Consider the following 18064-nt stretch of genomic DNA (forward strand, 5'->3'; position numbering starts at 1 on the left):
TCGGCCTTCATGCGATCGATCAGGGCTGGAAACCCAGAGAACTTGGGGCTGAGGGTGAAGTCCAGCTGCCGCTCCATGTAGTCAATGTCTGAGTACTGCACATCCTGGGAAAGGACACAGGGAAACTGAGGAGCTGAGGGGGTACAATCCAGTTCCAGAAGGGAGCAACCATCCAATACTAATGGCGCAGATAAAAGGTTTCACAAGACTGGCAATGGTTGATATGGATGCTGGGAAATTCTTCTATGACAAAGCACTTTGTGTCTTGGTTGAACTTCAACTCCAAAAGCAAAATCCAGATAGAGAGACATCTCAGTTAGCTACAAGATCTTACAGCTAAAACACATAGCCTATACATACAATAGGGGAGGTGTTCTGGGGACCCCCAGATCCAGTCCTAGCCCAGGCCCCGGTAAGTGTGTGGGAGAACTTCCAGCTACACTGCGCCGGCAGGACCTGCTGGTCCCAGCCCAGGCGCAGTGTGGGTTAGACCCTCTTCCACACCCTTGGGACCCCACCACCACTCTGCAGCACCCCCCCCACCCTACCCGAGTGAGAATTTCTGCCACATTCCGGGGACCCCCAGATCCAGCCCTAGCCCAGGCCTAATGAGTGTGTGGGAGTGCTTCCTCTCCCCCCTACTCTACCTTGTCCCCTCCAGACTCAGCTCAGACTTGGCATACAGGCCTGGAATGAAACCCTGCAGCTGCAATCCCTGCAGGGAGAGTAGGGGACAAAGCCACCCAGCTAATCCAGGAGCAGAACATCTTGCCAGAGGGGCACAACAGGATCATTCCCAAGGGCAGCAGCAGGAAGGAGCTGAGCACAGCAGCCAGACCCAAGCCAGGAACAACAGGATAAATCCAAACTTTGTAGATCTGCACCTGAACTTCAGCAGGTGCTAAGGTTATAACTGCACCAAAGCTCTACAACAAAGGTCAGAAGACAGTGCTACACAAAATGACAATGAGAAGAAGCAAAATGCAATTTCAGACCCCAAGCCAACCCATTACAAGTGCAGAGGACACTAATACAGAACAAATTGGGAATCACACAGCTGAAATCAATGAATCAACAGCTTCTGAAATAAAGAAACAACTGCAGAAAGGTATAGAGGAATTCAGATTGGAAATGAAAAAAGAAATTCCTGGATTAATAGCATCTGCAGTAAAGAATCAAATGCAGAAACATATGCAGGAAACCCAATGCCCACCCAGAACAAGTGCAGAGGACACTAGCTCAGCTGAAATGTATGAATTAATAGCATCGATAGTAAATAAGCAACAGCAGAAAGTTATAGAGGAACTCAGAGCGGAATTCTTTTCTGAAATAAAAAAGGAATTCTCTGAACTTATAGCATCTGAAGTAAAGAATCAACTATAGAAACATAGGGAGGAAACCCAATCTGAAGAAAACACTGCAGTAAAAGAATTAATAACTGCTTCTAAAGAAGACATTGATATACATACATAGGGGATCTGGGCAGCCACCATGTCATCGTACAGGCTGGCAATCTCAGAGTCATTCTCATATCCATAGCGACACAGCTGGAACCCCAGGGACCAGTAAGGCACCATCACAGGCCGACCGATCATCTAGGAAATGGACAGAAAATATTAATGCTTGGAAGCGAAGCCAGACTGAAGTTATCCATGAAGTAATAACATTTTTCCAGTTTCCTAATGTACACAATCAACAAATTCTAATTCCTAGATATACTGAGGATATGTAGAACCATGAGATAAGTGGAAGTCATCCCGCTACAGTTCCCCTAAGAATTCTAGAAACCTGCTTTTACTACCTTCTAGAGTTGGTCTAGTTGACTGGTTAAGAGCACAGAACCCAGAGGCACAATGAATGAGATTACATACAGGTTCACCACCCTGTTAGCCATGTAGCCTTGGACAAAGATAAGCACATTCTGTGTGCTTTAGTTTATTCACTTGTAAGTTGGAGATAATAGCTATATCTGTCACATAGTGTTTTAATTAACCTCAATGAGTTAACATGCATAAAGTGGTCTGACATGCAGTAATAGGTGACATATGATATTAAAAAGTGTTTTCTGCCACAAACCCACCCATATCACCAGCACTGTACACCAGCTTTACCTCCAATATCACTACCATCACATCATCACCACTAAAACTGCCATTCACCAACTTCATCACTCCATCACTACAACTGTCAGTCTATCACCACCATTACTATTACTATCATTATCACCACACTCAGCCTTACCAACCACACCATCACCCCCACCACCATCACTAATCCTTCAACCACCCCAATACCATACTCATAGCCTTGTGACCATGACTGCCAACAACAGTATCACTGTCCCTCCAATTTTAATCACTACCACCACCACCATCACCAACACCATTATTATCACCTCTAACACCATTACCTCTCCACCACTACAATTTGTACCAAAGTGACTATTATCCCTCCATCATCACATTCCCATCATCAGCATTACAATTACTCCATGACTACACTCACAACCCATACAACCATTCCTACCAATGCTATTACCATTACTATCAGAACTGTCAACTCTATTCGCACCATCGCTACCACCGACATCACTACCCTTAACTTCTACCACTACCCCCACTTCCACCTCCACCTCTGGGACCATGATTATACTGTTACTCTGAAATATTGTGGTTGTAAATATAATGGTTAATTGAAATTATTTTTGCACCTGATGCTATAATATGCCTGCCCAAAGATTAACAATCTCAGTCACCAATCGAGATTTACATGAATGAATGTAGGTTCTGGAACATAGAATGGACTGCATACATAGTTGATAAACAAATGGATTTCCTCCTACCTCAGTGTACTGCTGAGTCACAAGCTCTGGAGTAGGGCCCAAGAATACATAAAAGTCCAGAATTCCCCCCGTGGTGCGGTATGTCAGGGCAGGCATAGGCTGGAATGTCACATCTGAGAAGATTAAAAAAAATGGCAACAAAAGTGGAAAACTTCATGGGGAAAATTATCCCTGAAACCAGTGCCTTGTTCTCTTTCATTTTAACATATTAGGTGCAGATATTGTATTCTTTACCCATAGAAATGAAGAAAATAAAAGAAAAGTCTATAGGGCCCCTCCCTGGATGTTTTTGCTTTGGTGTTCCATGTTGCCAGATTATCTGTTTAGTGATTCTGCTTCTCTAAAATTACCATCATAGCTTTACTTAAGAATAGCATAAGACTCACAAGAAGGTGCAGAAATGCTACTGCTTCCATGAACTGACAGTGATAAATACTACTAGCTCAGCCATAGATTACATTTACATTTCACCACTTTCTACGTATCTTTTTCATTCCCTCTCCCTCTGATTCTCCAGTCGTTTCTTGTAAACTATCCAAATTATCTTCATATCCTCATGTTCCAGAGTGAATGTTCTGACCTATAGCTTCAACAGCGCCACAATTCACTGCAGTTGTTTAGTCAGCTCATTCTAGCTGCCTTCCAGGATATCTCAGACCCAGTTTTATTATTCCCTAATTTTGGCCACAGTGAGAGGTTAAATCTTGTCATCATATTTTACTAGAATTAAATAACAGGATAAACAGAAAGGATTAAATAAAATACAAGACACACTTCCCACAAGTTAATATTGACACAAAAATGGAAAGAATGCTGGCACCACCTACCCATGGCATTGCTGTTCAGCAGCAGCACACCGTGGGCACTGCCATCCTCCTCCAGTCCCATGTAGTAGGGGTGGACACCATAGGAATTCATCTTGTACTGAGAAATGGGAAAAGGAAAATGGGGTTAGAATACCTGTGACTGATTAAGAAAGCCAACAAATAATATTTATTAAGATGGGTTTTGTCTTTTCTAAGAAATAAGTTAAATATACGGGAAACAAAGCCAGCCAACATTGTGCCCACTTGTGTAACAGCACAATGTAACCACTCTTAATGAGCCTGAGGACACACAAAAGAAGCACACATACAACACATGGAAAGAGAAAGGAAGGCCAATCCCACTGGTCCTGTGCTTACCCCCGGGGGCTGGTCTCGGGAAAACATGCCCCATGTGTGCCAGTTCAGGTCTCTCCTGAAGGCTGTGTGTTCCGTTTCCCCAAAGCCATAGATGTAGGAGGAGGGCAGGCGAGTGGAGATGCGGAGGAACATGTCATTGAAGGTGAAGCCCAGGAGCTGTGAGTCCCAGCTGTGAGGAGAAAAGGTGGGTTGGGAAGAACTTCAGCTCTCCTTTTGCCTTCAAGAACCCAACTTGCTAAAAATAACAGAACTTTTTATTTCTTCCCTCCACTAGTTCCTGTTCATCTCCCAAACAAAACAAAATCTACATACTTGTTTAAAACAATCACAGAAATCCTTGCAACAAGCCCAGGAGTCGGCCTTCATTCTGTTCATTTTCTAAGTCACTGCCTCCTTTCTCTGTGCCTTCCACAGAACCAACCCAGTCACTTCCCAATTTATCTGCCACTTTCCACACCAGACCTGCCCTCCACACTTACTTTCTCTCTATCTAAAATATATTTTCTTTTCCCCCTGAGCTCAACATGGGTGGCTCATTTTCCATAACCAAATGTTCTATTTCAAATATCACCACCTTGGAGATAACTACTCTAACCAGTCTTAGAAGCAGTAGTCTATCATATTCTTGACTACTTATATTTTTCAAACAAAGCAGTGTGACTACTATTCCTAATATATCAATTTGATTGTGTTAAAATACCTAGCAGGTGAATAAAGCATACTTTTAGATGTATCTGGGTGAGTCAGGGAGGCATAAGCTTTAGTCCTATATATTTACCTTTTGTCTTTTTGGCACTGTTGGCCTGCTCCTCCTGTCAGTCACCATAACCTAAGCATCTTCATTTTATTTTTAGTTTTAGTTTTTTATGTATTTACTACAGGGTCAACAGGGTCTCACTATACAGATCAGACTCCTAGTGATCCTCCTGTTTTCAGCCTCATAAAAGCTGGGATTACAGGCAGGAGCCACCATGCCCAGTCTCAATCACCGTCTCAGCACGCCTTGGGGGTGGGCCAGTACACAGGATAAAACCCAGTTCCTGCAAGCATCTTTATTTCAGCATGCCTTTTCACTATGGTGTTTCTGCCTTAGCACCACCTTACCATGAATTAAATCCTCCAAAATCATGAACCAAATGAAATCCCTCCTGCTTTAAATTGTGTATGTGAAGTGTTTAGTGTCAACAACAAAAGTCTGACTAATACCAGTAGTTAGCAATATATCAACTGCTTTGCATGCATTGTAAATTATCTTTGTTGTTGTTCAACTTATCTTGATTGTCATGATAAGCAAGGCCTCATCTGTCTATAGTTACAGGACCTATAGTAGCAGAGAAGGTCCTGTAATACAGCAAAGGCAGCCAAACAACTTTGATCAGATGAATTCCAAACACACAACTCTAACAACTTTTTTCAGAATGCAAAAGATTTGACCTGAAGGAAATCAGTAGTGTTGTGCTTTGAACGAGGATCTATCCAAGGAAAATGGGCTGACAAAGAAAGCATAGGTAATCAGCAGTTCCAAATCAGAACAGACAATGGACTGGCAAGGAAAGGAGGGCCAGCAATTCCTGAGTAGACGTGAAGCCACTTACATGACGGTGCCTGTGTTCTGCCGGCAAACCACAATCCCAAAAGGCTTCTCCTTAATGAAGACATCATAGAGTCGACTCTGAGAAGTGCTGGATGGAACCCCAGGTATGTTCAGTGGGACTGGAACCTCATAGCGATTGTTGTTGGGGTCATATATCTAAGGAGAAGAAATTGATTTGGGGTAGGGACACAGATGGAAGAGTCAGTTGTGCTGTTGTACTACAGGAGGGATGACTATACTATAGTTAATAATAATATGCCATATAATTCAAACTAGTGAGAAGAGTTTGAATGTTTTCATCACAAATAAATGATAGATGATTGAGATGATAATCTAAGTATTCTGAATTTTACAGTTGTAATGTGGGAATGTACTATAACACCACCATACACCATAAAGATGTAGACATATCTGTCACTTCAAAACATTTTAAGCAATGAGGTTGGCCTGAAATTTATAGCCTTAGTATAATCTTGATATTTCTGACAATGAGTCTGCTACATTTTTTTGTGTCTTTGAAGATATTTTAAGATTTAATCAACATATCAAGAAACAATGTCAAATTTAATAGGTTGAAGATGATTTTGTCCTATCTCATTTTTAAGACTTCTATTAAAGTAATACACTATTTATTTGTTTGTTTGTATTTTTAGGGAAGGATCTACAGGGTGTTCAGGGTTGTACTACTAGGTCAGACTTGTAAGTAATCCACCTGTTTACAGCCTCCCAAGAGCTGGGATTACAGGCGCATGTCACCACACCCTGTCTCAACTGCTGTCTCAGTGTGCCCCGGGGGCGGGGAAGGCACAGCAGGCCTGGGGATCAAACCCTTGGCCCCTCCACCAGCTTGCAGGCACTTTAATCCACTGAGCTCTTTAGCCAGCCCTACACGCACTTTATACTCCTGTTAATTGGAAAAATCATTCAGAAATTGGTGTGGTATTTATGAAAATATTGTGTATTACCTTGTATATGCACGAGTGTACATAAGTATTTGGAAATTTTTTGCAATTTACAAAAAAAAAAACAACCTTCCTAAAACAATTCATTTAAATTAAAATGATCATAGACTTTTTTAAAAAATGATATATAAACTGATTATTTATGTATCTATTATATCTCTGTTTAATACTGCACTTGGGATATGAACTGAAGAAGCCTACATACCATTTTCATAAAATCATGTCCTTGGGAAATGAGTTATATACAATACTTAGATGATGTGAGGCAATAACAAACTATATAAGAGTATTGTGAGATAATAGAGAAGAAAATGCTTAATATTGTTCTCTAGGGTACTCAGATTATTTTGGACAACTCAATGAAAGAGTCAAGATAAAGTCATTCTAGTAATAATTAACAACCACAAAGTTGGAAGATATTGAAGTGAGCTCCAAAAGATGCAAATGAGTACAGTGTGATGACATGGTAAGAGAGGCAGGAGTTCAGGCCGGACACCAAAGCAAATTCATTACTTAAACTAACTAGGTTCCTAACACATGTCAGTGCTGTGGTGAAGATGCGAACATAAAGTACAACATCTCTTATTTAGTTCTGGTTGATGTCACATGGCAGTGAACTTCCCAGATAAACCCAGTGACTTGATCTTTGGTTTATTCTCTCGTTGGAATTTTTGAATGCTTAGTATCTCCCAATGACAGTGCTAGATGTCAGGAGCATCAAGTAGACAAAGCACTGTCCTGAACAACCCTGAACTTTAATGGAGTAGTAGCCATAAGAGTAGCTAGTCTACCCCTAGTCCATACATGTAATCAAACCATGGAAGGAAGGGAAATCATTGTACCTTAGTGACTATTTCAAAAACCTCCAACTCAGTGTCCAGAACTACACTCATAGTACACTGTGCAATTGCTCACTATGTACTCTTCCTCAATTCAGTCAGTGTCAACATCCACATATAGATGTACATAAAAATACACAAATTAGTCTTCCAGCTTCCTTCAGAACCACCTCCCAGCTGCCACCAGTCACTCTCTGATGGTTTGGGTCTAGCTGTCCTCCCAACGCCTCATGTAGTTTTAGATGGGCCTTTTATGGAGGTGGCTGACTCTAGAGTGTATGACTGATTGGTGGTATAGTGTTGAGATTAAGCATGCTGGGATCAAGGGTGGGTGATTACTGGATCAGTCCACCGACTGGATTGGTACTGCCCTAACCCTGGTAGGCTGGATATGATATAAGGGGCAGAAAGAGAGTTACCTAGGCCATGCTCTCTTGTTGCTTTTGCTGTCTTCCACAGCCATGAACCGAACATCTTTGCCATGCCACCCTGCCTTGAAGCCAGCCGATTATGGACTGGAACCTTCACATACTGAGAGCTAAGTAAAACTCTTCTCCCTTGACATTTGGTGGTGTGTACTTTCTCTCAGCAAGAAGAGAAAAGCAACTAAAAAAACCATTCAATCATGGAATCCCATCTTCTTGGTCTCAACATGTCCACTACTGAACTCCTTTCCTATAACTACTTCTAGTTCAGTCCCTCACTGGCCCATCTACCTGATATATCTCATAACATCTAACTTCCCACTCTATTTCTTGGGCCAGCCAAATAGCTCAGTGCATTAAAGCGCCTTCCAACAGGCACAGGGGCCGGGGGTTCGATCCCGAGGCCTGCCATGCTGGCCCCGCCCTCAGGGCACACTGAGATGGCAACTGAGACTAGGCATGGTGGTGCTGTCTGTAATTCCAGCTCGTGGGAGGCTGTAAGCAGGCGGATCACTATGAGTCTGATCTCATAGTGAGACCCTGAACACCATGTAGACCCTTCCCTAAAATAAAAAAATAAAATTTAAAAAAAGAAACCCACTCTATTTCTAGTTCTGCAAACTATTTTCCTTCAGAATAACCATAGTAGTCTCTTAGAACATATTATAACAGGTCTTATTGTTCTGTCAGTGATTTCTCATTGCTCTGTGGATTAGGATCAACAGTTATCTTAATGCAGCATAAAATTTAAACGGGTACATCTATTTTATGATTCTGAATCTTCACTAGTAAAAAAATAGTGATACAGAAAAGGTACTGTGTCAGCACCTAATATACACTGTGTTTACCTTAAATTGCAGCATCTCATCCTTGTGGTAGGTGACCTGCAGGCGGAGGGGGCTCACAGGGGTGGAGGGGAAGGCGCTGGTGTAAAGAGAAGACTTTAAGGAGATGTCAGCGCTGGCTCCATGTGAGGCATACTGAATGTTGCTGACAGAGTACATATCATTGACAAAATAGCAGAAAGGGACCCCAGGAGAGCTGGATTCCTGAAAAGTAAATGTCACATCCTAGTCAGCATGTGTTCCCTGAAAGACCTGAAGAAGGTACTTTCCATGGAGGTAAAGCCACCCATCACTTATTCAAATATATATACTTTGGTAGAGCTAGTGGGTTAAATTACTGATCACCAAGCAAAACACTTCCCAAAGACATTCCAGCTACTCTCACATCCAGCTCAGCTTCCTTTGGAAGCCCTTTCTTCTTCTATGGACTGTAAGTAGGTACATAGGTCTCCACCCTGTGCTCATGAAATTGTAGATGAAGAATAGAGGATTTTACTAACACTGTCAGCACAGTTACCTCCCAGACACAGCCCCGGGCAGCACAGTTTGCTTCAGAAATGCCATTCTCATCAGGGTAACAGTCTATTTTTTCTTCATCCTTTATTTTGATGCTCCACTCCACTGTGTATGCTTCTCCCAGAACAAGGTTAATTTCTGAGATAATGGCAATCTGTAGGAATACAGAAGTTAAAAGGAAATTTATGTTCAGAGGACAGAGGACTTGCCAAGTCTGAAAAATGTTTTCTAGGAAAAGAAATAGACCTCAGATGAGACTCTCAACAATCCAAGTAGCACATGACTGTAATTTATATGAAGAGAGTTATATAGATACAATAGCAAACTATTGTGTGGTAACAGCAAATAACGCTATTTTGGAGACTCTTGTACATTATAATGCAGAATTAGGTAAAATGAAACCTATTGCAATCACCTCCTCTCCCTAATACCTATTCTTCCTCTTTATCCCGGCAGAATGGCTCTCTTCTGTTCTCCCAGATTAAGTTTACATTCTCCCCCTCCATTCCATAAACCACAGTCCCCCATGGGGCTGGATTGGTGGAACCAACATTCATATGACTTGGATTCCAATTTTCCTTTTTACCATAAAAATTTACAAAATTGTTTCAATTTTTGGGTCTTAGTTCATCAACTGCAAATAGATAAGCTGAAAAAAATCATATTTCCTTTTATTTCTAACATACCATCCTCTTCCATTTCTTAAAATATAGATGCAAAATCATTTTTGAATCCCCATTCACTTACTCAAATATTTCACATATTCTACGATATTCTCTTATTTGACTGCTCTATAAATAGAACTTTCTAGAGTTAACATTGTCATCTGTCTGGAGCAGTAAAATCACACTGACTCTACAGATCAATACAAGAATCCTAGGTACCTCAGGTAAAGATTACTTGGGCAAAGGATTCCTCATAATGTTAACGCACCAAGAAAACTTACTGCAAGCTGTTCAGTTTCAGGTCTAAATAAAACTGATGAAAATTGATTTTATCATTATCACCTAACTAAATAAGTGGTTAGTATGTAGGAGCATGAAATTCTTTGTCTTTCAAGAATTTCTTGAAAATGCATTTGTTAGAATCTCTACACTATCTTTTTTTAAAGAGAATAAAAAATAGTAAAAAATCATTAAAATTAGAAACAGTACAAAATTTCACTAAACAATATAATAGGAATTCAATAATAGTTGTTATATTTGTATACTGTAACTTCATATAATGAAAACATAATGTCTTCAAAATTCTAATTCATGGAGCTCCTACATACAGCCTTTGCCTGTCAGCATCTCCCATAAGCGTCTAGATCCCTGTACCCCAGCCCGATCCTCAGCAGCTGCCTGCCTGCTTCACTCTGCTCTGGCCAGCTCCTCATTCGCAGTTTCTCTCCCAGCCCTCTGACTTCCCCACCACCGGAAGTGCTCTCCAGTCTTTAAAAATTCACACAAACTTGCCAGGAAACAACAGCATAATGCAATGAAGGACACGAAAATAAACACCTCTGCAAAATGGACTTTTACCTCCAGATTAGGATCATAGGTGACTTTAGGAGAATCTTGAGTCTGAACACCATTATGCTTCACTGTAACACTGGCAGGTTCCTGTGTCCCGAGAATCTTAATCTCCTGGAATGCTAAATTATTGGGATCCTTGTATTCTGAGTGAGAAATGTTCACATCCAAGCGATTCTGCAAAGGATTAAATGCAAAAGTTTGCCGGAAATGCACAGGTTCACTGATCACTCAAATGCTTCAGGTGACACCAGATCCTCCCCTTACTGTCAAGGCCTCAGCTTTCTCTACTAAGTGGGCTCAAGGACTGAAAGCTTACTTTAAAAATCTCTAAGAAAGGGCTGGGGAGATAGCTTAGCGGTCTAAGTGCCTGCCTGGCAAGTGAAAGAACCCGAGTTTGATCCCCAGTACTGCATGCCATGACAGCCCACTGAATCCCAGCACACCACTGTATTGGCCCTCCGGCATGGTGGCACACACCTGTAATCCCAACACTGGGGAGGCTGAGACAGGAGGATCACTACAAGTTTGAGCTGCATAGCGAGACATTGTATCAAATAATTTTAATTTTGAAAAAATATTCTAAGAAAGATATTAGGGACATGTGCAGAGACATTTTAAAAAATTATATTTGAAAAACTTTTTATCAATATTATTGTCACTTCTGAAAGAAGAGCTAGTGAAATTTTGAGGAGTTGTTAAGTCATAAATGCAAGTGTTTCCTTAATACAAATGATGTTACAAATACAAATACACATACAACCCATGTTTGCTAATGGCCAACCGACCACTGCTAAGATTCATAAAACATACTACTCACTTCGGTGACGGAAAACTCACATAAAAGATAATCTCCATTGACCACAGTATCTGAAAGCAGAATAAAGACAAATCAGACCAGCCTTGTCTTTCTGCAATTAAATGTTTAGTTTGCTTCCATATCTTGGCAACTCAGGGTTGAAATAAAAAAATTCACCTCAGGACACTCTTGATGTCACAAATGAAAGGGCCTCCTCTTAATGTGACTGAATGATATGTAACTGAATATATTTACCATGATCTCCCTATTCACTCATCCATTTGTGGACACTTAAGTTGTTTCTATATCTCAGTTTTCATGAATAGTGCTGCAGTGAGCATGCAGCACACATATCCCTCTGACATACTGATATCAATTATTTTAGATATAAACTCAGAAACTGGATAATTTAAGAACATGGTAGTTCCATTTTTAATATTTCAAGGACCCTCAAGATATTATGCCATTTTGTATAATGGCTTTATGAGTTTATACTTCCACCACTAGTGTACAAAGATGCATCGCAGCTCAACACCCTTGCCCATGCGCGCTTGTCCTTTCATTGCTACCACCCTAACAGATGTGAGGTGAGAGCTCATTGTAAACTGTGATTTGCATTTCTCTGCTGTTTAGTGACATGTAGCACTTTTTATATACCTGTTGGCCAGGTATGTGGATGCACTGGAAAACATCTATTCCAGTTCTTTGCTCATTTTGAAATCAGGTTATACATTTCCTCATTACTGAGTTTTAAGAGTTCCTTCTGTATGTTTTATGTTAAGCCTCCAGCAGGTAAGTAATTTGCATATATTATTTCCAGTACTATATGTGCCTTTTTCATTTTGACTATTTCTTTTGTCATACAGAAACTTTTTAGAATTTAGTAGTGCCATTTGTTATGCTTGCATTTTCTTGCCTCTGCTTTTGGTATCATGTGCAAAAACACATTGCCACACCAAATATGAAAGAACTTCTTTCCTAGTTTTCTCCTCTTAGAATTTCTTTATTTCAACCCTGAGTTGCCAAGATATGGAAGCAAACTAAACATTCAATTGCAGAAAAGTGGATATGTGTGTGTGCATGTATAAAATAGAATATGGTACAGTGATTTAAAAGAAAATGAATTCTAACATTTGTGACAATATGAATGAATCTGGACCACATTATACTAAGTAAAATAGACTACACATAGGAAAAAACACCATATGATCTCCATTGAGAAAATATAATTTCATAGAAGCAGGAGTTATACCAGTTAGATCAGTTAGGGACAGAAGAAAACAAAAAATGGTAAGATATTGGTTAAAGGTTATAAATTTTTAGTTATACGATGAAGACGTTCAAAGATGTTCATGTACAACACTGGTAGAGATTAGTGTGTTAGTTAATTAGATTGTGGTCATTGTTATACTATATGTCATTAAACAAGATATATATCTTTTTTTTGGAGAAACCAGGGATTGAACTCAGGCCCTTGCGCTTGCCAGGGAAGTGCTTATTCCACTGAGCCATCTCCCTGGCTCAAGATATATATCTTATTAAGCAAGAGATATATGTTGTCTAGAAAAATACATTCAATCTTTTTTTTTTTTTTTTTTTTTTGTGGAACCGGGGATTGAACTCAGGCTTTTGCGCTTGCCAGGGAAGCGTTTACTAAGCCATCTCCCCGGCCCCTCAATCTTTATTTCATGAGTACATGTTTTAATAAATGAGAAGCTTTTTAAAGCTATAGCTTGAGAATGACAAGGTTACTAACAGAGTGTCCTTGGCCAGACTCCTGTGTTTCCCTCTTTCTATTGTAACCTGGAAAACATTTTCTTCCAAGGGATTTTTTAGGCACATGCGTCATAGAAATCCATTTCCTAAGCTGCAACCATAAAAGTTGTTAGGATGCCTGATCTTCAGAACTGCTGAAAGACTGGCTGGATGTGTACACACAAGAGGACCTTCTCCTTGCCTTCTTTTGGGTGAAGATACTGCCATAACAGTTGAATGAATTACAGAGAGTTGCAAAATAGTGTTCCAGGTACCACTGGCAGTGAAGTAAGAGCCTGTTATAGATTGCTGGTGAAAGGGAGACATCTGATAAGTTGAAATGAGTTTTTCTTCCAACGTGGTTCATCTTTCACTGCTCCTGAGTGCAGCAAACAGGACAAAGCTGACTTCTGCTACTGTGTGTGGGGAGACTTCTCACATTGCCAAAGGACAGCAGAAGTGAAGGGCCATAAGTCAGAGATGCAGGTTGGGAACAGCGCCCCACTCAACAATACTCACCTTTTGATTCCCCATCATCCCAAAACAGCTCCCCTTTTGCTTCTTTGTTCTCATCTAAGGCAATGATGAGACCCAGAGGATTCTGCCGACTGTGGAAAACCAGATTCAACTTAGTGACAGAAAGGACTCCAAAAATGTTGCCCCCTGCATCCATCAAATTTCAAATGGGAAAGCAAGTAGCAGCAAGTGGCTGAGCTTCCTTTCAGACACAAAGCAAGTATTAGCAGGCACTTATTTCTCTGCTATCAGTCATGTCACCAAAAACATAAGTATCGCAAACATTGCAATAAATATCCATGTCAGAGATGACAATGTGAGCACCAAAATCACTGTTATTGCTACAAAAACTGGGCAAGAATGAAGAACCATGGGTGTGCAGACTGGCCAAGGCATGGAAAGAGACCAACTAGCTCCTGTGGCCAGAATTGAGGTTTTCCCAAGATATGAGCAATTTAACACTAAAGTGGCAACAAGCCCAGGAAAACTAGAACGCTGACCATCCTGGATGTCTAGACATTTGGAGTGTTTATGGAAATCCAGGGATTAAGGCCTCTCAAAAATCTACCTAGGGGCAGCATTAGACCAACAGCTTCCTGAGAAAAGGCTGGGGAAAAACCAAAGAGAGTTTGATGACCACCTGTCAATACTCACACACACACACACACACACACACACACACACACACACACACACACAGAGCAGGCTTACCATGGCCCACATAGTGTTTCAGCATCCCCTGGTCAACAAAGAGGGACATAAATGACAGTTTTTTCACCCTCACCCTTAAAAAACATTCCTAGCCATGCTGTACCTGGCCTTAGTGGTTGTGCTTGGCTGCTGTGTGGGGAAGATGTAGCCTCCTCGTAGATGAAGTCCGATCTTGTCTTCAGGAAGTTCCATCTCGATGTTTTGCTTCCTCCTTCCCAACTGGCCCCCCTAATGCAGGCAGATAAATCAAACAAACTGGCCCGACAGCACAGGGACCTACACCGGTCCCTCTGGTGCTGAGTGATCTACTGGCCTCCCCTTTCCCACTTAGCTGCATTACGGTCTACACAAGCAGTCAAACAAGAAAAGAAAAAAATTAGGAACATGTGTGTGGCAAGCTGAGAGTTTGTGAGAAGGTCTATGCCATGCTGAGGTTCTGTAGAAGTCTTGTGTGTTTGGAAGGTGACCGGATCACGAGCTCCTGTCTCATGAGTGGATTCAGCCATTGGTGAGCTTGTCATCTAAATGCTGAACGTGCTATTAGGAGCACGGGTCCAGACAGAGGCAGATCACCGGGGGTAGCCTGGCAGGATTCCTGTCCCTGGTTTCTCCCTGCTCCCTGTCTTCTTCCGGGCTCCCCTGCCCCAGGCCCTCTACCTTGCAGTCTCTGTCTTGCAGCCAGCCAATCATGGACTGAAGCTGTGGGCCAAAATAAGTCTCTGTTCCTTTAACTTGTGGGTGTCTAGCATTTTGTCCCAGTTATAGAAAAGCACAAAAATAAATTATATGAGCTGACATTTCTGAATAAATATCTAAACTTTAACTGATGTCAAATTGCCCATGAGCCCCTTGAACATTTCTTATATCATTTGTCTTTACTAATTGTTGAATAAAATATAAATGTAACATCGTGGTGACTGATAACAGGCTCATTTGAGCCAGTTCTGCTGGGGATGCATAGCTGTTTTTCTCTCTAGGAAACAACTGTCTTGGAACTACAGCTATGGTCTGAAAGAGCTGAAGAAAAGTCCAAGCTACTTACAGTCTCATAGTCGTACCAGATTGCATCAGGAACATATGCTAGCACTTTTTCTGCACCCTAAAATTAAAACAAAATACTGTCTTTCATGACTCAGTCTCTGAGGGGAAGAACTGGATATTCTAATATCCCTTATGGGGAAATTCCTAACTATTTTTAGATAAAATTACTGAATCATCACTTTCTTTTACCTTTCTTCCTGTATAGATAATAGAAGTCATAAGTTGGAATTCCAGGAAAAATCCCAAATGCAACAATGTTAGGAACAGTGGTAATGAAATATGCAGTGTGGGAAGCATTCCAGTTTTCATGTATTAGTTCATTTAATCATCCTTACAGCCACAAATTGGAGATACTGTTCTTATTCTACTGTTACAGACAAGAAATCAGCATAATAACTTGCCCCAGACCACACAGGTCAGTAAGTGGTAGAGACAACAATCCCCGCAGTCCATTTGACTATAGAGTCAGTGCTGGTCACTGGCAGATCACAGAGCAAGCAATTGTCTGCTGTGATGATCTCATAACACATCAAACCAATCCTCAGTCTACTGCTGCCAACAGATGCTTTTACACTGGCTCAAAACTGTGGCCAAGAAAAAAGCCTTCTAGAGAGGACAGCGTACATCAGATATGCTAGTTTCCAAAACCCTTCCACATTATCTTCTGGGGTGCCTGAGCCACAGATGTTGGAAATGGGTTAGGAAAAAGAAAAAAGAGCAGGGTGTGGGGTGACGACAGCATAGCAACAAAACCAGACCATCAGTCTCTGTGAGAACACTTGCCTCTTCCAGAACTGGAGTGATGAGGAGGCCTGGCCCCCATAGAAACTGTCGGTGTATATCCCATGTGTTGCTGTCTCCATAGAACCTACAACCAAAGAGATAGGTCACTGAAACATGGGCCAGTACTACAGCAGCTTTTGCCACAGTCTATGCAAAGCCCACAGGCTTTTGGGGAAGACAGCCACATGTGGCTCTGTGAAACCTACTCCCTCTACCTCACCTCCCCCCACCCCAGAAAATCCACTCTGCCCAGCACCTGTGCCCTCCTAGTCTTCCCTCAGGTTGGACAGAGGTTCCTAGGCATGTGTTATAAATAATGAAACATGTCAAAGGATGCAATTCCAGATATTCTTCTTTAAAAAAGATAACCAATATGTTTTAGAATTTCAGCTGACTATTAAGAAGGCACTGAATATTATCACAAAAATAATAAATAATGCAATGTTAAGCTATCTGCTTTTAAATAGGAAATTCCAGGAGATGACAAAAACTTATCCATAAAATAAATACACAGTAGTGTTCCTGAGGACCATGTCTATCAACACACAATGGAATCAATTATATTTTTTTCACAAAGGGCTTATAAATGCCCACTTGCAGAGTGAAATCCAACATGCTTGCTGGCTGCCACATAAGAGATATGGAATTCTAAAGATCTTGTAGAATAATATTTTTTAATTAATTTTATTGAGAAAGATATAGCAATGTGATAGTTTCAAAACAGGTTAGAGAGCCAGGGCACAGGCCCGGCAAGTGAGTGAGGCGACCTGGGGCCCTCCAGATCCTGATTAGACCCAGAGCGCAGGCCCTGCAAGTGAGTGAGACGACCCGGGACCCACAGATCCTCATTCAACCCAGGCTGCAGGCCTAGCAGGGAACCCTTCAGCAGAACTCCCTGCAAAGAGGATAGAGGCAAGACCCACCCAGCTGATTCAGAATCAGAACATCTTGCCAGAGTGACACAAAGGGTTCACCTCTAATGCCTGCAGCAGAAAGAAGTGGAGCACAGCAGCCAGAACCAAACAACACCCACCTGGAGGAATCTGAACTTCATAGATCCGGACCTGGTGCTAAGGTAATAACTCTATCCAAGCTCTACACCAAAGGTCAGAAGAAAGTGGTATACAAAATGACAAAGAGAAGGAATAAAATGCAGTCTCAGGCCCCAAGTCCACCCAGTACAAATGTAGAAGACACTAGTACTGAGGAAACTGGAAATGACACACCAGATATCTCGGAAATGATAGCGTTGACAGTAAAGAATCAACTGCAGAAAGGTATACAAGAAATCAGATCAGAAATCATTTCTGAACTAAAAAATGTAGTGGTAACTATAATCAAAGAAGTACTAAGTGCTTCTAAAGAATACACTGAAAAAAAAAAGAAGAGAATATAAAAATGATGGAACCCCTGAATAAACAATTTAGGAAAGAAATAGAATCTATGAAAAAGGTTCAAAGTGACATACAGGAAATTAAAACCTCAATCACAAGCTGGCAAAATCGTTTGTGTGAAAGTGAAAATAGACTTTCTGACCTGAAAGATACCATTGCAGCTACTGAAAAAGTAAGAAAATATCTCTTTAAAACAACTAGGATGCAGGAAAAAATAATTCAATACCTGCAAGACGATGCAAAAATGAACAATGTGAGACTAATAGGCATCAATGAGAAGGAAGGAGTCAATACAAATGATATAAAAAGAATATGGGCAGAAGTAATAGCAGAAAACTTCCCAA

General features: G+C 41.0%; 1 protein-coding gene across 1 annotated transcript in view; it reads right to left on the reverse strand.

Moving 5' to 3' along the window:
• The window catches only part of LOC101589892 (maltase-glucoamylase, intestinal), a 181674-nt gene that overhangs the window by 112988 nt on the left and 50622 nt on the right, over window positions 1–18064 (reverse strand). Inside the window, exons 18-31 of the mRNA XM_023712753.1 lie at window positions 16327–16411; window positions 15545–15601; window positions 14606–14730; window positions 13795–13883; window positions 11542–11591; window positions 10731–10898; window positions 9209–9361; window positions 8695–8895; window positions 5622–5776; window positions 4027–4195; window positions 3670–3766; window positions 2843–2955; window positions 1470–1595; window positions 6–104 (exon numbers count right to left, since the gene is read on the reverse strand). Coding sequence (XP_023568521.1) covers window positions 6–104; window positions 1470–1595; window positions 2843–2955; window positions 3670–3766; window positions 4027–4195; window positions 5622–5776; window positions 8695–8895; window positions 9209–9361; window positions 10731–10898; window positions 11542–11591; window positions 13795–13883; window positions 14606–14730; window positions 15545–15601; window positions 16327–16411 — 1687 coding nt within the window. The remainder of the gene's footprint in view (window positions 1–5; window positions 105–1469; window positions 1596–2842; window positions 2956–3669; window positions 3767–4026; window positions 4196–5621; window positions 5777–8694; window positions 8896–9208; window positions 9362–10730; window positions 10899–11541; window positions 11592–13794; window positions 13884–14605; window positions 14731–15544; window positions 15602–16326; window positions 16412–18064) is intronic.

Source organism: Octodon degus, unplaced genomic scaffold, assembly GCF_000260255.1.
Source record: "Octodon degus isolate 3935 unplaced genomic scaffold, OctDeg1.0 scaffold00027, whole genome shotgun sequence".
NCBI lineage: Eukaryota > Metazoa > Chordata > Mammalia > Rodentia > Octodontidae > Octodon > Octodon degus.